The 20564-nt window shown below is 47.5% G+C and overlaps 1 protein-coding gene across 2 annotated transcripts in view; it reads left to right on the top strand.

The window, feature by feature from the left end:
- LOC147700926 (C-type lectin domain family 2 member D-like) overlaps positions 1-20564 on the top strand; it is a 144730-nt gene that overhangs the window by 82157 nt on the left and 42009 nt on the right. For both annotated transcript variants that reach the window (XM_086929774.1, XM_086929773.1), the window contains exon 4: positions 16669-16859. In XM_086929774.1, coding sequence (XP_086785900.1) covers positions 16669-16859 — 191 coding nt within the window. The remainder of the gene's footprint in view (positions 1-16668; positions 16860-20564) is intronic.

The raw sequence follows: 20564 nt of genomic DNA, 5'->3' as shown, positions 1-20564 counted from the left end.
CTTGGCCTCCAGAGTGCTACATGACCCATGAATTGTTACCAGGATTTTACCCTAGGTATTCATTTTTGCCTGTTCATTACATTCTAAGCGTCACCATGTTTCATTAAGCTCTAGGAGAGGGAATCCGGGGTTGTGTACTGTGAAATAGTGTTGTTCCACTGGGCCTTCACATGCTTATCATTAAACATATCTTCTCTCGTCATGGGGCAGACCTCCAAAGGCAAACTGCAGATGCCTGTTGAAAGGACCCAGTAGGATGGGCCACCAGCCCAGCAGCAGTCCCAGTCTTAACCTACTGCCCCCTCAGTAACCCACAACATCCTCGTTTACAATCCGAGTGTAGCATAACATGAGGGAAATTCCTCAATCTTCTCCTCAATGTCTCAGTGGGGTGCTGCAGGGTCCTTTCCCCACATCTCGCTGTGCTCAGCCTGATAGTTAATGTCGCTGGTACAAGCCAGTGCAACTCACAGTCCGCTGAAGGTTCATCAGCCCACAGTCACCTGGGTCCACCTAACCCGCCAGACCCTATGCTCTGGGCAGCACAAGCAGTCACACTAGTAAATATGGGAGGGATTGGCGGCCATGAATACCCAGAAGCAAGAGTTGGGTGCACAGACTCAGAGAAGAGGGCCACTTCTTTCCCCAGACTACAGGAGAACCAATCCAGAGCCCCTGACTCTCAGGCAGCCTCCACCATGGGTCCAAGGCAGGGCTGCTGGAATCTACTGGTGACACAGTAGAGTCCAGCAGCCCTCCCCTGGACCAATGCCATCCACTCTATTTAGCCAAGGGGGAGTAGAGCACACCACATCAATCTGAGGTAGCCACATGGGGTCAGTAGCCTCCTAAGGTGAGGCTACTAACAATCTGTCCCTGGTGAACCTCCAAACAAAACTAGGCCCTTGAACGAGTGTGACCTCCTTCTTGCCGAAGCCTTTTTCTGAGTCCTGGGAGTGTTCACACTGCCTGGCAGGAGGTACAAAACCTGTCTTAGCAGCAGCTGGGGCGGGAAAACCTGAGCCTGCCAGCCAAAGCACTTTTTAATTGGGCATGGCCCCTGGAATTACGCAATTGTGCTTCTGCGTCGATTTTCACATAATTATAGATTGGATGCATTTGTTACATCATTCATCGTCTGCTGCTTAATCTACAGATTTTAGCCAAAGAAACATTTTGTTTCTAGCTCAAACGGGTCAAAAGTTACTAAAAATGCAGCAGAACGTGTTACAGCACAGTAGAATGCCTTTTGCAAAGGTTGACTGGTCACCTTTCTGTTGCTTATTGCTATATTTGGGCACTAAACCGGTACTAATGAAGTGCTCCCAATGCCCAGACAGTGTTTACAAGTGTAAAAAGTACAAAATAATGATTTAATACTATAGAACAATGTGGGGCATGACTGCACATAATTTGCCATTTGTTGCCACCTAATTTACTCCACCCTGCTGCATAATTCGGCCCTCTCCTGCCCCATAAATCCAGTGGTCCAACAGATAGGGTATCCAGGTGGGTAGCCACTAGGTAACCACCTGGTTGCATGTCAGCCATCCCTTGACACCAGATTCATGTCGGGGGAGAGAAGGTATGTTGTTTGACACCAAACTCAACATATTTAGGTGGTACAATAATGGAGCTAGCAACCCAGGTGGCGGTGCAAGTCCCATGTTATGCTATGGACTGCCTATCAATTATAGTGCACATTAAAGGTAAAGCCACTATAGAGACATAAGCTTGCACTTACATGCCTATACTCTAAATGTACTGTACCCTGCCTCTGGGCTCAAGAAACCTTCCCTAGGGGTGACTGACCTATACCGAGAACACTGGTGTGACTTTGTCACACAAGGTGAGGACAAAGTCGAGACGGAGCAGTGAGCACTGTTCCTGCAGTCTGCAATGGCAGGCCTGCTGTCATCTGTTTACCTGGGTCACTCAGGGTGGCACAACCAGTGCTGCAGGCCCTGAGTTTCCCTTTACCACCCAGACCCTGTGTACCACAGTACCACTTACCAGGAATTTACAAGGGGCGTATGGTCTCTGCCAATTGGGGATGCTAATTACACGTCACATTTAGGGTTAATCACAAAATGTGAGGGCGTGGCTAGTAACTACTTGTGGAACTGCATTTCCGCTATTTGAGCATTGTGCTAGCACTGACCGTATGCAGCAAACATTCCTCTCAAATCTAAGACTGGAACTTATACCCACTGTAACATAAACAGCAAAAATAAATTAACTGTACTTGTACTTACTAGTAATTAAAATCGCCTATCAACAGTAGGGTGAGATCACAAAGGTTTTTTTTTGTAATTAAGAAATTCATTGAAATCTGTAATTTTGACTCATTATTATGAACCAGTGTGGCAAATAACCATATGGGAAACGAGCACAAATTATTTAAAAAGCAAATGCGTGTTTGCAAATGTATATGCTTAGACCATTCTCCTCTGCACTATGCTGGTCATTTGAAGCATTTCCTTCTGACTTGAGCTCAACCTCTATTAACAACAAGAGGAAATGCAGCTTCATGAAAAAATTCTATGCTTCTGAAGTTAATTTGTGAGGGACACCTAACGATGACTAGTGGAACTGAAGCGTCATGGAAGAATTTCAATTCTTTTGCACTGCACTTGTGAGTGATGCCTAGTAAGGACCAGTGAAACTGCAGCTTCATATAATAATTTCAATGATTTGTACCTGACTCAATAGGGACGCCTTATAATGTCAAGTGGAACTACGGCTTTGTTTAAGAATTTGAAAACTTTTACATTTGAATAGAAAGGGGCACCTATTAGCGACTTGTTGAACGGCAGTCTCATGATATAATGTCAATACTTTTGCATTCAACTTTTGAGGGACACCTAATGACTAGTGGAACTGTGGTCTTGGGTAAGAATTTCAGTGATTTTGCATTTGACTGGGGGTTGACGGAGTTCACAGAGTTGTACTCCGTGGGATTCCCCATTGTTAAAAAAAAACAACTCTGTGAAATTCTGCAGAGTTTTGCTATGCTCGCCTGAAGCTGAAAGATGGCTGTGCTTTCCAAACTACATCAATTAAAGTCTGCAGAATAGAGGCATGCACAAGACGAGGGCGCTGTACAGCTGCAACAGTATGTATTTCCCTCAGAACTCCAATCGGTTATATATCCAGTCAGGCTCCCCCACCTCAAACCGCTGCCATACTCCCATACCGTTCCACTCCTTGGGCCCCTCACCCCTGAGACCGTAGTCTTCATTCTCACTCCCTCTCTGCAGTGTACAGCTTGCGTGGTACCTGAACAGGCCGCCATGAGTGGATCAGTCAGCTCGCCTGCCAGGAAAATGTTCCTGTATGGAACCGGAAGGACGTAATGGTAGTTTATGTTAGTACTAGGTCGCGTCAGTTAGGTCATAAACAGTAAAGCCACCAGTGTCGAGGTGGTAATGGTAGGTTGAGTGGTAAACTCTGCCCACTTTGGGCCAGTGGAGTGTTTTTTGCTAACCTCTGCGCTCTAGCGGAGTGTGGAGTTGGCAAAGGTCTGAGAGTTCCGTGGGCAGAGCGGCGTTTGCCGCCCAGCCTTACATTTGACTTGTGAGGGACACCTAGTAATGACTAGTGGAGCTGCAGCTTGTGTAAAAAATTTCAATTCTTTTGCATTTGACTCTTGAGGGACACCTAGTGACGCGTAGTCAAGCTGCATCTTCTTGAAAGAATATCAGTGCCTTTGCAATTGACTTTGTTGGACACCTAGTAACAACTAGTGGAACAGGGGCTTCAAGTAACCATTTTAATAATTTTGCTTTTTTAATAAGAACTTCAGTGCTTTTGCATTTGACTTCTGAGAGATGTCTAGTAATGACTAGTGGACCAGACCCTTCACAAAAGCATTTCAATGCTTTTCCATATGACTTAGTAGGGACACTTAGATCCCTAGTACGAGTCTGGCAGTTCACGGACAGCCAGACTCATGGGGGCGCAGTAGCCTCCCCACCTCCTTATTACGAGATGGCCAGTGGGACTACCACAGCCGCAGGGAACCGCCATTCCCTGGTGGAGTTGCGGTGGTGTAGAGACATCCATATGCTTGGCGGTACTGTCGCGGTCCCACCAATCATATTAGGAGTTTCCTCTCCACCTGGGTTTTCATCGCGGTTCCTCCACCATGAAAATCTTGGCGGAGAAGAAACAAAAGGAGCTCTACTTTTCAGTCCATGCTGTGCAGTAACTATTTTTGGCGTTCCGTTGTGGTGCCCTCTTTTAGAGGCACAACAGTGGGAACGCTGAACTGCCTTCGCACAGGTTTGGCAGTACGGCGGTGGGGCAGAACTGGCACCAAACCTCTAAGCTCATAATCAAGCCCTTAGTAATGACTAGTGGAATACCTGCAAACAAAGCAAACACAAGGAGATGATGGACGGAGCGCTGAATCGTTTCAGACCCTACCCTACCCTCCCCCCTCCCCCATTCACAGATCTGGGTTGAATCCATCATATTCTTTAGCTCACTTCACCACCCCAGTTCAGACCCAGCCATATGCAAATCAGTCTTTAACCTTTTCCTTATGGAATTACTGCTTCAAGTAAGAATTTATTGGCTTATGCATTTGACTCAAGAGCAGAGGTATTATAACTTTTTGATGATAAGACCTGGGTGTCAAAATGTTTTAGGCATAAGGACCCCATCTTGACAAATTTCTAGAACCTGGTTCTCCTCAGCATCGACAACCATAAATGCCCCCAATTCCCCCAGCAAATAATTTTTACGGTGGGGAAATAAGATTAAACAGTGTTTAGCAAACCAAAGGTCAGTGAGCGTGGGGTCGTGATCAAAGGTGTAGCTAAAAACAAAGGGCCTCCATTATGAGGAATTGGCACAGGACAGTGCCGCAATTCTCCTTACTGCGCTGCCCTATGCCAATGTGAAAGGGCAGGAATGCACCATATTTATGAAATATGGTGCATTCCTGTCCTTTCCCCTTGCATTAGCGCACAAATCGCAGCCAGTCAAAAACGAAGGCGGGATTGTTTATGTGCAGGAAGGGGCACCTTCCTTCACAAAAAGAATCCCCAGAGGTGTTTTCCTCTTTCTATGTGAGCTGCAGAAAGAGGAAAACATTTCTCTTCTTCACACCTCCTGTAGTACATTATGAAACCTCCCTTAGTTAGTGCATTGCAGAGGTCTGTGTGTAACCGGAAAGCCACAGAATGAACTCTTGGTTGGTGCAGTGGAGAATAGTGACTTGTGTATTTTTAGTGCTACGAGGTCACCACCTGCGACAGAAAGCACTGTGAATATGTAAGTCAAGATGTTATACTTGCATTGCATTACACACAGTATAAGATAGACTGATTCAAAATGTTTAAATAGTTTTACAATGAAACGGTGCTTCCAAAATGTAGATTTTAGTAATACCAGGGTGTATTTAATGCAATTTTAGTTTTACATTACAGTCCCTTCGACACCTCCTTAGGGGTACTAAGGTCTATGTAAATACAGTTCCGAATAAAAGCAAGCACTTCACAGCCTAGTTTTAACTCTTTGCACTACCACTCAAGAAAGCCACATCTTTATCATCACAAAGCTGGAGTAATTCACTGGGTCCCAAGCACCCTTTCCACTTACAGATTAACTAATAGGGCATATTAGCATTTTTTTTCAGGCGACCTGGCACCCTGACACTAAAGCTTTTCACTGCACAGGAGACACAGGTGAAGCATTTTAAAAATCGAAACTAGCCATCCCAGGTTGGCTGTCTTTTGGAGACACATTCCGAGGGCTTTTTTATTTTGTTTAATAGGTGAGGGGGTGCTAGGCCCCCTCCCCGAGTCACATCTGACCCTAGGGACACCATCCCCTGGGGTCTCTTTTTTTTGTTAGTGGGTGCACACAACCCCCTCCACAAGCCACTTTGAGCCCCTGGGACACCATACCCTAGGGCCTTTGTTTTTTTACTAAGGGAAGGGGGAACACACAACCACCCTCACTGCGCCACCAAGGGTCCAGTTGACATCATCATCATCGTCAAAATATTAGATGAGATGTGCAGGTACCATGGGACATTCATGAGTAATTTTCCTGTAATATTTATAGCACTTGTTGAGACTGGTGCCAGGATGGCATTTGAGGGGATCCCGACTCTCAAGCTCTCAGGTGTCCTCATGTCATGCATGAGTAGCTCTTACACTCTGGTAGTGAGGTGCTGAATATATAGGGCATGATAATGAATGGGCTGGTACAATGTGATCCCTGCACAAACATCTATGCCCACAGGTGTGGCAATTATAAGTAGTGTGATATTCACCACACCACTAAATATTGGCTGTGACAAAACCCTTTTTATTCCCACCACCATTACATTTCTGCAGTTCACCCTGCTGGAATTTTATCGGTAAAAGATTTCAGGGCATGCAGAATGTTTTAGTGGAGAGTATCAAAGTTGGCATATTAAGCTACATTGCCAAAGGAAATCTCCAACTAGGCGGATCATTGTCACACCTGATAAATTATGAACACTTCGGTGTCGTATTTCATTGAGGTTTCATAATGATTGCATTCGACATCAGGCCACTTAAGATCCAGCTCATTACGGGATGAATAGGAATTCAAGTACCAGAGTGTAAATAAAACCAGCATTAGCAATGCCAACATTGGTTTAGTCACATCTGAAAGCCTTCTTTAGTGATTAAGAAGTGAGTGTGTGTGTGAATGGGTGAATGTGAGAAGAAGTCAATGAATCAGTGAGTAGTGGAGGGCATGGATAAATGAGGGAGGGAACCTGCACCTGGCATGAAATGTTGAATGAGTGAGTGTATGGATAAGTGAGTAATGTGAGGACGGGTTAGGGCAGTTTCCTCCTACATAAAGATCAGCAGCATCCTGGCCCTGTCCATTCAAGCACATACATATCAATCTGCCAATTCCTCCAATAGCTCATTTGTCAATCTTTCACTCATACACTCACACAATCACCCATTCATTCATCCATCAATCCATCTATTCGCTCACACTAATCCTTCCATACACTTGCGCATCCATCCAGGCTTTACCAGGTCCATGTATTCATTCACTCATCCATTCTCTTACTCCCCCCTGGGATGGTATGTGGCCTTACTGAGTGGGCAGCCTCTGCTGCTCTTGTAGGCTGTACCATTAAGTTGTGGGCTCATCATCTGAAATTACTAAAACCCAATACCACTTACTTCACAGTGAAGGAGATAATGTGGTTAAGATTACCTACACCGTTCCCTACTCCAGCTTGATTATAATGGAAGATCCCAAAGAATCTAAATACTCAGCAAGGCGTTCTCTGCATGCTTGACAAAGTGCATGTGCAAAAGAAGTTGTGCCACAAACCCATGCACACCAACTCTAACACTAGAATGTTATGTTATATGCTGTTTTATACCGCACTCAATTACTACCGGAGTATCCTGGCGCGAATAGACCGCTGGGGAACCCGTCCTGGCTTTCCCTGTGAGATGATCCCTACTGGGTATCTCCAAGGTGAAACCAGGCATCCCCGGTGTATGTGGGGGGCCGTTGTGGAGATGAGGCAAGCTAATGCCCAGAGTTGCCGAGTGTGATCCCTGGTTAGAGTAGGCACCGAGATGAGAATTATCAAGTCCGCTGACCCTGTTCCACAACCCTGCTGCGTCGGGAATTGAACCCTGGTCCCGGGCCGTCCTCTGCTCCCAGGTCTGCCGCCTCTAGCCAGTGAGCCACACCACTCCACAATGTACCTCAGAATGTACCTCATACACCACTGTGATACAGCCTAGAGGGACCAAAGCAGTAAAGGCCACTCTTTCCATGAGTCTATAGAACATTGGAGTTCACTACAGGTCAAAACACCTGATTCTATCAGAGTAGTGAATATTTCCTTCACATAAGAGCAATAACTAATCTAGGGTTGTTATAAATATCAAGTGCACTTACCCAACAACACATCATCAAGACTCAATCTGTAGACAGAGCAGTTGTACTGATTTGAGAGTTTGTCCTTCTTGGATGTAAGCAGCTGAGAGTATGTAATGCATGGGTACTTGCAAAAATATTCCCAGGGTCCAAAATGTTGCTCTGTGATGTGACAAAGGGCTGCATTGATATCAGTAGTGGCATTCAGGCAGGGGGTGTTTGCCTGTAAGGTGGGTAAAGGGGAAGTGAATTACATACATCTAGTGGCTGAATTGCACAATGAGAATTCAGAAAACCTAGGATTAACTTGGCCTGGGCGTGAAATTCTGCTCCAGTCGCCAAGTTTTTCCCACTCCGTGCTCTGCGTAGTTTTGATCAAATCTGCTCCATTCCATGAAGTGGATTTTTTTCCTTACTCACTAAGTTGACGTGCCCAAGCAATGAAAATCGTACTACAGACCACCTCCCCGTGTGATTTCTCAAAGCGAGCAGCCGCGGATGGCTGCTACCGCTCACATTGAGAACCTTCCATGCGCATTGAGGAAGCTGCTTCTCCAGTAGAACATCTACTCAAGCAGTCGAAAGAAGCCTCTTTTGCTGTGCAGGGTGCCATTCACACTGATTTTCCAGCACGGGACAAACACCCAGTGCTAAAATTCAGCATGAACGGTGTGACCTAATGCACTCAGCCGCTTTTGGAACTCCGCGTAGCGCAGCAGAATTAATTTGGTCACTTTGTGGAGTAAACTCTGTAAACTCCACCCAGGCCTAGGATTAACCCCGGTTTCCTCACTTTACTAAATTGTGTGACCCTCTGCATTTCTTTTATTACACTTTATGTCCTTTTTCTTCATTATTTATCATATGTAAGATGATTTTGAAATATTAGACTGTAGTATGGGTACTATGCAAATCTTTTGCTGTTTTGGATTTAATAAAGTATAGTGTTGTTCATGTATATTAAGAACCCAGGCCATTCAAAGAATGCACATAACAACTGACTTGCCACTGTCATTGTTGTCAAAGGTGTGGGGGGGGGGACATTTATGTTTCTAAATTCAGAAATACTTCTCTAACAGCCTGATTCATGAAGCACAATTGCGCTCGCAATAGCTGCGAAAATGCTATTGCGGGCGCAATTTCCAAAATCGGTATTCACCACGAAAATAGCGAAATCGCAAACACAGATTTGCGAAATCGCTAAAAGATTCGCAGAATCCCGGCAGTAGACCATTAGCGATTCGGAATTAGCGATAAACCACGGATTCTGCGAAAATAATAGAGATGTCGCAATACAATCGCAATCGGCATTCATGAAAAATCGCTATTAGCGAAAAACCCCAAAATCGCTGTTTGCGAGGCGCAATTTAAGGACAACCCAAAGCAGGTGGTAACCATCAAAGCCATTGATTTTTTTTTTCGAAAAACCGTTGGCCAATCAGGAACTGGTGCAGGCCTGACCAAACACACTTAAGGAGATGCAGCATCAGCATACGGAGTGTCAGAATGCCAGGACTGTACATGGTGGTCAGGCGGCGAAGGCTACAGCGAGTCAAGTCAAGTCAAGTCAGAAAATTTGTATAGCGCACTACATACCCAGAGGGTTTCAAGGCGCTTAGGAAGGGGAGGAGGATTATTTGTCAAATATCCACGTTTTAAGCTGCTTTCTGAACGCTAGGTGATTCTGGGTGAGTCGAAGGTAAGCGGGGAGTGAGTTCCAAGTTTTGGCAGCCAGGTATGAAAAGGATCTGCCTCCCATGGTGGTCTTGTTGATGCGAGGTACAGTGGCGAAGGCTTGGCTGGAAGAGCGAAGTTGGCGGGAGGGGGTGTAGAAGGACAGTCGAGAGTTGAGGCAATCTGGTCCGATGTCGTAGAGTGATTTGTGTGCGTGGGTAAGCAGTCGGAAAGTGATCCTCTTATTGACGGGTAGCCAGTGGAGGTCTTTAAGGTGACCAGAAATGTGTTCGTTGCGTGGGATGTCTAGTATGAGCCTGGCTGAGGCGTTTTGGATTCGTTGTAGTTTCTTCTGGAGTTTAGCGGTGGTGCCTGCGTAGAGGGTGTTTCCGTAGTCCAGTCGGCTCGTGACTAGAGCGTGGGTGACTGTTTTCCTTGTTTCGGAGGGGATCCAGCGAAATGTTTTTCTGAGCATGCGAAGAATGTTAAAGCAGGAAGAGGATACGGCGTTGACTTGTCTGTTCATGGAGAGTGAAGAATCCAGGATGACGCCAAGGTTCCGTGCGTGGTCTGTCGGGATGGGTGCTTTTCCGAGGGCTTCCGGCCACCAGGAGTCGTCCCATGCGGAGGGGGATGTACCTAAGATGAGGACTTCTGTTTTGTCTGAATTCAGTTTCAGACGGCTTTGTTTCATCCATTCGGCGACTTCTTTCATTCCTTCGTGTAGGTTAGTTTTGGCGGTGCTGGGGTCCTTGGTGAGAGAAAGGATCAGTTGAGTGTCGCCCGCGTAAGAGATGATGTTGAGGTTGTGTTGGCGGGCGATGGTCGCGAGGGGGCTCATGTATACGTTGAAGAGGGTGGGACTGAGTGAGGATCCTTGAGGTACGCCGCAAATGATTTCAGAGGCCTCGGACTTGAATGGTGGGAGGCGGACTCTCTGGGTTCTTCCGGTGAGGAACGAGGTGATCCATTCCAGTGCTTTTCCTTGGATTCCGATGTTTCTGAGGCGTTGTAAAAGGGTGCTGTGGCAGACTGTGTCGAAGGCTGCAGAGAGGTCGAGGAGGATGAGGGCGACTGTGTCTCCATTGTCCAGTAGAGTTCGAATGTCGTCTGTTGCTGCGATGAGGGCGGTCTCAGTGCTGTGTTTTGCTCGGAAGCCAGATTGTGAGGGGTCGAGGGATTTGTTGGCTTCGAGGAAGGCGGCGAGCTGGTTGTTGACGGCTTTCTCGATGACTTTGGCCGGGAATGGAAGAAGCGAGATGGGGCGGTAGTTTTTGAGTTCGGTGGGGTCTGCTGTTGGTTTTTTCAGAAGGGCGGTGAGTTCAGCGTGTTTCCAGTCTTCTGGGAAGGTAGCGGAGTTGAAGGAGCAGTTGATGATGTCTCGGAGGTGCGGGGCTATGACGGAGTCTGCTTTGTTGAAGATGTGGTGAGGGCATGGGTCTGTGGGGGATCCAGAGTGGATGGAATTCATCAGGCGGATGGTGTCCTCAGTGGAGATTGGGTTCCAGGCGTTAAGGGTGTTTACGGGGGGAAGATGGTCAGCAGATGGTCGGGTGGGTTGGCTTCCGGGTTGGTTGTCAAAGCTGTTGTGGATGTCAGCAATCTTGTTGTGGAAAAAAGAGGCTAGGGAGTCACAGAGGGTTTGAGAGGGGGTGATGTCGTTGGAGTTGGCCGAGGGGTTGGAAAATTCCTTGACGATGTTGAAAAGTTCCTTGCTGTTGTGGGCGTTGTTGTCAAGTCGATCCTTGAATGCTGTTTTCTTGGCTTTTCGGATCAGTTGGTGGTGAGTACGGGTGGCGCTTTTGAAGGCGTCCTTGTTGCTGGTGGATGGGTCTTTTTTCCAGGCCTTTTCAAGGGAGCGGCACAGTTTCTTGGACTTCTTGAGATCATCGTTGAACCATGAGGCCTTCTTGTTGCCAAGTTTGTGTTGACGTTTTTTCAGTGGTGCTAAGGTGTCGGCGGTGTTGGATAACCAAAGGGTGAGGTTGGAGGCGGCTTCGTTGGCGTTAGAAGAGAGGGCTGGGGAGGTTCGAAGGAGCGATGTGGAGATCTGATCCGTGGTGATTTTGTTCCAGTTTCTTTGTAGAGTTGGTTGGAGGTGGATGATGGGTTTCGGCTTGTTGTAGGTGAAGTGAACGCAGCTGTGGTCAGTCCAGATGAGATCCGTAGTGTGGCTGAAGGAGACATGGTTGCTGGAGGTGAAGATGGGGTCGAGTGTGTGACCTGCGATGTGGGTGGGGGAAGTGACCAGTTGTTTAAGTCCGAGGTTGGCGAGGTTGTCTAAGAGGGTGGCGGTGTTGCGGTCGTTGATCTTTTCAAGGTGGAAGTTGAGGTCTCCCAGAAGGATGTAGTCTTTGGAGGGGAGCGCGTGTGGAGTGATGAAGTCCGTGATGTCTTCACTGAATTTAGCGCGGGGTCCTGGTGGTCTGTAGAGGAGGGTGCCTCTGAGAGTTGTCTTGGGGTCGATGTGGATCTGGAAGTGAAGGTGTTCGGAGTTAGCGAGGTTGGCGTCGGAGCTGGTAGAGATGCTCCGCCAGCGGGTCACCCTGCTGGGCCAAACCAGAGAGCAAATATACGCAAAGTACCGCCTGAATGGGGCAATGATCATCAAGCTAATTCAGGACCTTGACCCCCTGATGCAGCACCCAACAAGGCGGACAAATGCCGTGCCAACACATGTCCAGGTATTGTGTAGCCTGCACCTCCTGGCCTCCGGGAGCTTCCAGGGGATAGTTGCGGCTGCTGGGGGGATATCCCAGCCCACCATGTCCCGCTGCCTAGGGAGTTTCCTTGACGCAATGCTGACCCAGCTACACCACTATCCGAACCCGGTGCGAGGGGTAGGCATAGCACGCCACGGCACAGGCACTTTGAACCTAAACTCTTTGGTTTCACGCCTGATGCTAGGTCCGCCGGGTACTGTTGACACCTATTGACCCTAACCACTAGGGAGGAGCAGTGTCAGACAGGTAGTACCACCCAAGTGTTTTGTTTAAACTGATACTTATTAGATCATGTTTAGTAGATAGTAGTTCCCTAATAGGTCCTGAAGAATCGCAGTCAACGAACTATATGCGAGAAACATGTCGACCACACCTTTTGCACTTATAGCTCCGGTTTACCCTGGGAAACAATAGTTCCCACGAGTACCGGCTATCCCTGATTTTATTTGTGGCAGAGGACCACCAGAATAAAATTGTTTCCGGTACCTCGCGCCACATTTTACCCTCACCCACACTTTCTACTCTTTCCTGGCCCCTTACCCACACTTCACCATAAGGCAGTTGGATAAATGATCTCTGATAAAGAGCCCCTCTTTGAGGTGAGCCCGTTGGGCATTGCACCGCCTGCCCGACGAGGAGCAGTGCCTATGATGAAGCATGACACTCGCAAGGGTGTGTGAGGCCATTATATCAAACGCATTGGATACCCAGGGGTGGTTGTCCAATTGAACACCAACCCCTCCCCTAGTGACCTACACCTCCCCCTTCCCCCCCCCTTTTCTTTTAGGAACAGCCTCGTCATCACTTTGTTGTCTGACCCAGCTACACCACCACATCAAATTTCCCACCAGCCAACAGGATTTGGATGAGACCAAGCATCAATTTTACAATGTTGCGCATTTCCCACATGTGATTGGATGCATTGACTGTACCCACATCCACATCTGCCCACCAGCTGCAACCGAGTACATGTACCGCAATTGCAAGTCCTACCACTCCCTCAACATCCAGATGGTCTGCAATGCTAAGACATACATCACGGACATAGTGGCACAGTACCCGGGGAGTACACATGACTCATTCATATTCCGGCACTGCGGCCTCCACACACGACTGGCCAGGGGAGACTTTGGGGAAGGACACCTACTTGGTAAGTAAACTTTGCCTGCAATGTCACACTGCGATGAAGTCGATGCGCTGCACAGGCACTCACCCTCTGCTCCTCTCATTCAGGTGACAGTGGCTACGCCCTCTGTGAATACCTCCTCACCCCATACCTCAACCCTGCTACACCACAGCAACGGCGTTACAATGTAGCACACATACGCACAAGGAATTGCATTGAGAGAACATTTCGGCTACTGAAGAGCAGATTCCGCATACTGCACAAGACTGGTGGGGCCATGTACTACAGTCCTGTTGTGTGCTGCCACATTGTGGCTGTGTGTGCAATACTACACAACATTGCTACCAAGCGCCGGAAACCTGTAGACATCTCTGGCAGTGAGTCGGAAGGGGACGACCGGCCCCCTGCACATGTGCGTCATGCACGCGGGGAGAACCCAGCTGAAGGACACAGACGCCGCAACCACATCACAATGAACAGTTTCTAGTGCACCCACTCCCCTCACCCAACAATTCACAATTGCATGCAAATGGAAATAATGACAGGAGGCCGATGTATGATGCCAAAATAAATATTATTGTTGAATTCACAATAATAATGTTAAGTTTCAATCCTTTCTATGTCAACAGTATTGCGCCATACTGCAGTGAACAAAACACAGGACATGCTTGTATCGTCAGCATGTCCCAACAAATGTACATGAAAGTCAAGTGCGCCTCCGGCGCGCAGCACTCAATCGCCTCTCCGGCTCTTCCTCTGCCACGCACGTGACCCTGCAGTGGGCCTGGTGCTGCGGCGTAACACGGCAACCTGTGAGGCAGACAGGCTGCTGACACTTGAGGTGCCCTCGCTGGTATCGTCCCCCCCCCTCATTGCCTGCCCCAGTAGGATGGAGTGCCAGGACGGCAGTGGTGACCTACTCCAACACCCGGGCCACATCCTCACAGCATTGGATCAACTGCTGCTGCTGCGCCAGGGACCGTCGCGAGAGCTGGGAGGTGGCATTCCCTATAACATAGTTAGAGCGGGTGTAGGCCGACAGCCGCGTAAGTAGCTGCCGGTGGCGCCGGCGGGCGGTGTTACGCTGCGATATGAGCGCAGCAGTGTTGGCCTCCATGGCTGCCGTCATGCGGTCCATCCTGTCGGCCACATTGGCCACATTGCGGCCATTGTTATGGAACTGCATTTGTATCGCCCCTTGCCGTCTTGCCTGCAGTTGGTGTATGCGTTGCATACGGCGCTCTATACTCAAGCCTGGCACGCGCACATCCATCCCCCTCCTGCCGCTGCGTGCATTGTTCTGCTGGTGAGCCCTGCCATGCCTGCTCTGCTGGCTGGCCACAGTTGGTGTGCGCACTGTGACTGCAGTAGCTGCACCAGATGTAGAGGGTGCAGCTGGTGGTGGAGTTGAGGTAGTCAGAGGTGCTGCGCCTGATGGTGGTGCGCAGATGGTCTTGCACTGCCAGTGGGGATTGGTGCTGCGCCTGATGGTGGTGGCGCAGATGGTCTTGCACTGCCAGTGGGGGTAGGTGCTGCGCCTGATGGTGGTGGCGCAGATGGTCTTGCACTGCCAGTGGGGATAGGTGCTGCGCCTGTTGGTGCAGGATGTGTCGCTGTTGGCAGCTCCTCGGCTTCCTCTGGTTGCTCATCAATGAGCAGCCTGTCGCTATCGCTGCTGTTGTCAGCGCCACCTGTGAGGGGAAGTGGACTTCATTAGTTGCATGTATCTGTCACACGTGCAGTTGCTACATGCATGCTGGATGGCATTCGCTGACTGGCTGTGGCATTGCGTACTTTGGGACATGTCTGGCTGCATTGGGGTACTTGTACATTGTGGGCAGACTGCATGTCCCACAATGCTTTTGGGCATTACCTAATGTGCATGGATGGCATGACTTTGGAAGATTATGGGAGGCTAAGGGGTCATGGCCATTGATAGGGGACAGGGTCGCAGTCGCATGCCACTTACCTTGGCTCTCTTGGGTGGGGCGGGATGAGTCCAGAGTGGTGACCCCAATGCACGCCTCTGGCTCTAGAGTGTCCTTCACGCGGTCCTCCATGGGGGTGTTGGGAGGGACAGTAGGTTCTCCGCCTCCAGTAGCCAGGGTCTCGCCCAGCCTCTCTGCCACCCTCTCCTTGGCACGACCTCGGAGGTTGTACCACCTGTTCTTAAGCTCCTCCAGCGACTTGTGTGCCACGCCCAAAGAGTTGACTTTAGCCGATATTCCAAGCCAGATTCGGCGTTTCTCCGCCTCAGGCACCCTCCTGGAGTCTTTTCCAAAAAGTTTAGGGTGGTTGTCAACCACCGCATCTTGCGCCCGGAGTCGCTGGGCCCTGGTACAGCCTCCTCAGCCATTGCTGCAGTCAGATGAGTTGAGGATTTGCAAGTTTGCAGGTGTCCTGGCAGGAGCTCAGTAAGATGCAGCCTCGAGATCAGCCTCACTGTTATGAATGGGGGTGGGTACTGGCTGCTTCCTGGTTGTGATGTCATCACTGTGCTCAAAATGCGACTTCCCGTTTTTCCGATCTCGCGATTTTGCGAGATCGCATTTAGCGATCTCGCAATTTGCGATATCGCAATTAGCGATATCGCAATTCCGACACGGATGATGACGGAAATAGCGATTATTCTGCGATTTTACAAAATCGCTGACACTTTTTGCGGCCGCGTGCAAATCGCTTTTTTTTCCTCTGTAATTTTGATGAATGCCGATCTGCGATTTCTAAATTGCGATTCGCTGTGAATCGCAATTTAAAAATCGCAGAATTCGGATTTCATGAATCAGGCTGAATGCACTGACATAATCTGAAGTTCTAAGGTGAAGTGGTTCTGCATGTTAATGAAATGGACTTTTTAAATTCTGAAGAGAATTTATCATATTTTTACACTTTTGCTGCAAGATGTCTTGAAAAATAAATGTGTTCCTAAAGTTAGGTGGTGCAGGATTCCTAGTTACTTCCTTTTCTGACATCAATTAGCCTTTAACTAAAAGTCCGCCTCTTTATTTAACATCTTTTTAATGCTTAATGCTGAGTCGAGTAGTCCAGGGTGCTTTTGACCAGGGGGGGGCGCATATAAAGGTCAGGAGGCTGCAATGGTATAAGGTTTTTGCTCTTGTGCCAGATTTCCGCCATTCAGTTGCCACATGTCACCCTCTCTTTAGCAGCGATAACTGTAGGTCTAATGTGCTTAGCATAAAATATATATTTGTATTTTGAATGATAGAAATGTTACTATTTTATTAGTTAAATATGGACGGACGACCGACTGCAAAGATGACAAACTGTCAATGACGCCCCCTTGTGGTGACGGCTGGATCTGGTACCGGAACAAGTGTTACTATTTCTCCGAAACAGAAGGAAACTGGACCACAGCCAACGAGTCTTGCGATTCAACTCATTCTGTGCTGGCTGTGTTTGATGATCAGCAGGAACTGGTAAGAGCTTTGAAAATGCAGTGGTCATCCTGTCTCTAGTGACCCTGTCTTTTACCTGTGATATAAGTGCACAGTGTTACTGCTGACAAACATCGCCCCACTGTTCTCTCAGCAGTGAAAACATGGTAAATAAAATGATAATAAAACCGCTTATTAACATTTTATTTTATTCGCTGAGCCAAGTTGAGAGTGGGGTGGGGCCGGGCCATACTAATGGACAGCAGTAGCCGGGAGGAGGAGTGGTAGGCACTGTTGCAAGTGCACGTGTCAGTTTGGCCGGCCACCCTAAGACGGCCAAACTGACATGCCCCTTAGATCCCTCCACCCGAGATGAGCTGCACAGTTGGGTGGAGAACAGACACAGGCTCGTAGGGCCTGACTGAGTGTCAATCACCAGACTGCTCAGACCTATCCCGGAGCTTGTCTCATACTGGGTCTTACCAGCAGGAGAGCAGCATCTGGATTGGTGTAGGGAGTCTGGGAGCCTGTGCATGGAGTGCTGGGAGATGAGTGGAGCAGACGAACAGAAGAGTACAGAAGCGGCAGCCGCGAAGTAAGTGCTAGTTTTTTTCTCCTGCCCCACAGCCCCTATGTTGCCCCCTTCACTTTTATTTAACAGCAGCCGCCACTTAAAAAGGGATAATGCGAGGAATAGGAAACTGTCAAGATGTCATGCTCTCTAGTCATATTTAGGTTCATCTCTTTATTAAAAGAATTTAATCATAACTTTCAACCTTGCTGGCGGTTAAATCCACATGTTCATGTAAAGAACAGCAGCATCATTCACAATAGTACTTACTAAGCAGGTTTTTCTAAACACCATAGATAATTTGTACTTATGTTACCCCATTTTAAAAGTACACATTGTTTGCTGTGTAACGCTGGTCGAGAGTCACTATGCATTACTATGTCTGGAAATGCTCTTAGGAAAACTTGACATATTATCATTTGGTGTGGACTATAGCTGACTCACTATCAATCATATTTAACCCTAGGCAAAGCACTACACTACGCTTGCGTAGTTTGCGAGGTTTCCGCTACTTCACACCAGGCGAATTGCACATCACACGGTGCAAACATGCATAGTGTAGTGCAGCGGACATTTTTTGCTTGCTCACGGTCCTCAACGTCAAGTTGGCGACCGCGAGCATGGAAAATAAACCTCCCGGTGAGATTCTCAACGTGGGGAGGTCAGGTTTCTCATTGCGAGCGGTCACGTATGCTCGCGACCGCTCACAATGAGAAACTACCAGTCCGCGTTGAGAAAGCTGCAGCTTGAGTCAAAATCTACTTGAGTGGCAGAAAACTACAGCTTGCACTGTGCAAGAGGCCGTTTTCCATGATTGCACAGTGCCGGATGCTTGTCCGCACTGTGCAATCATTGAAAATGGCATCTTGGACAGTGCGCACAGGGTACTACGCAGCTCCTGTAGTGCTACGCGTAGCTCACGTAGTGCGAAGTGCACTTCGCGTAGCTACGCGCAGCTCTACTTCGCGAACTACGCCCAGGGTTATATTGTGAACTAAAGGCCCATAGTCATGGGCGTGGCTTAACTAATAATTTTTGGGTGGTGGCGGGGTGATGAGTCTGAGATTTCCCAACAAACAGCGCAGTTATCCAACCAAAAAGGACATGTGTTGGAACGGACATAGATTGAGTTGGGCCTAGTTAGGGAATTTCATTTAGAAACTTAATTAATATTCTTGTTAGCGTTAATATATGGAACCACCGACAAGCAACATTGCGTTGCATGCCCCTAAGAAATAACATGCTACAAAGTCCAGTTGAATAATAAATACTAGACAATTACTACTACTACCGCTAGACAATTCAGGACACCAAGTGCATGACTTAGTGACAATGCAATGCCACACTGACATGACATACACTAGTATGTATGCACACAAGGCATGCATTGTACCACTGCAGTACTATGTTGTGAGCTTGGCATGTGTCATTGAATTGTGCACATTTTTTCAGCTGAGTTCTTTAAAGCAGTCTAGTTAAAAAATGCCCAGTGCAAGTTCTCAGGCCAAACAACTTAGTAGGGCATTTATGGGATACTGATAAGTACTACATTAAACCTGAAAATATGCAGTAAGCACAAATAGCATTTTGCCTGTGATGCCTTTTACCCTACCATCACCTGTGAAGAAGCTAGATATTCAGCTAGGCTTTCAGTACTATCTGATTGTCACCATGGTTGTATTTGCGGCCTGGATAGTGGACACTTCTCTTGCTGGAACTCAATCTGTTGATGGGCAGCCCACGTCCAAATTCCCACTTTGATGGTAGAACAGTCAATTAATTCGATTAAAGATCTTTACTGTGTTTGAGATAACACCATAAAATGTAAATAGCAGTTCACAAACCACAAAGGAAGGGCCCATGTCATATCAGTGTTACATCTGACATCCAGAGTACAAAATATGACATGGTGCATTGAGAATATAATAAAACTTTTAGGCAAAATATCTCAATATAAAATACAAAATGTAAAGTGCAGAATGTCAGCTAAGGTAGCAAATTGCAAACAGGAAAAACAATACAAACAGGTTGTCACATGGCTCCTAACATGCTCCTGTGCTCATCCACCATAACTAAACAACAGCATAGACTAGCAGTTGCAAAACGTGGAGCCAGTCAGTTCATTATAAAGTGCAAATGCGATTTAGTGAGTTTAGATCGGACCGCTAGAGGATTGCAAAGTGCCTGTGCAGTGTAGTGCGTTGATCTAGTGGTGATTAAAGCCAGTAGTAAGTTGCCAGGTTGAGGAAAGCCCTGTTATGCCACAAAGCTCTATAAAGCAAAAACCTCTATCTAGGGTCCGTTATGTTTATATAAAGAAATATGCAACCTATCTAGACATCACTCAGACCATCACTGCAGCACTATCGGTCTTGAGTCCCGGGGCCTTCCGAAGAACAGAAAATATGGCTAGTCTACCAAGTTATTGCTCCACAATGGACACTATACCCACAGTGGAAGTAGATAAAGGTTTGGACCAGCAGGATGTCATGTAAAAATTTCAGAAGAGGGGTTAATATGAGTTATTAAGATGTTTCCTAAGGCTTTCCATATAAAGGAGGCAACATTATAACAAATTAAAGGGTCCTCTACAGGCGTAGCCAGGACAGGTAAGAGTGGGTGTGCAGGGGCAGGGCGAGGAGGAAGTCAACATAAGACAGAATAGGGAAAATAAAATGAATAAAACCACTTAACTTGTGCTCGCTGCATTGCCGGGTTGGTGATGCGGGAAGCGCAAGGTAAGTGGTTTTATTTATTTTATTTTCTCTATCCCATCGTATGTCGACTTCCCACCCCACTACCCCGCCTCACCGCTCTTACCTTTACCAGCCGTGCCTGGTCCTCTCAAGAACATAGGTAGGAACATCATCTTTATAATCCCTAATACTCATAGTTGAGAACAAAGTTTTTTTAAAGGGAGATTCCTGATTTCAGTATATAAGCAGCAGAAAAGGATAAAATGCATTGTTGTTTGGGTGGAAATTCCAGCACATGGACGTCTAACAGCTGCCTCATGCCATGGTTTCATTTTTGGGAAGAAGGCCAAAACATGGACTATACCCAATCTTTGTAGTATCAAGACAAACCAATGTTGGGTATTAGATGTAAATGTTAAGTACCCCAGGAGGCCCTCAACTTGTGCCACAGCAAGGTATCTGATCACTGACGGTTTAACA

Source organism: Lissotriton vulgaris, chromosome 7 (assembly GCF_964263255.1).
Source record: "Lissotriton vulgaris chromosome 7, aLisVul1.2, whole genome shotgun sequence".
Taxonomy (NCBI): domain Eukaryota; kingdom Metazoa; phylum Chordata; class Amphibia; order Caudata; family Salamandridae; genus Lissotriton; species Lissotriton vulgaris.
This window is presented reverse-complemented; position numbering and strand designations above follow the sequence as displayed.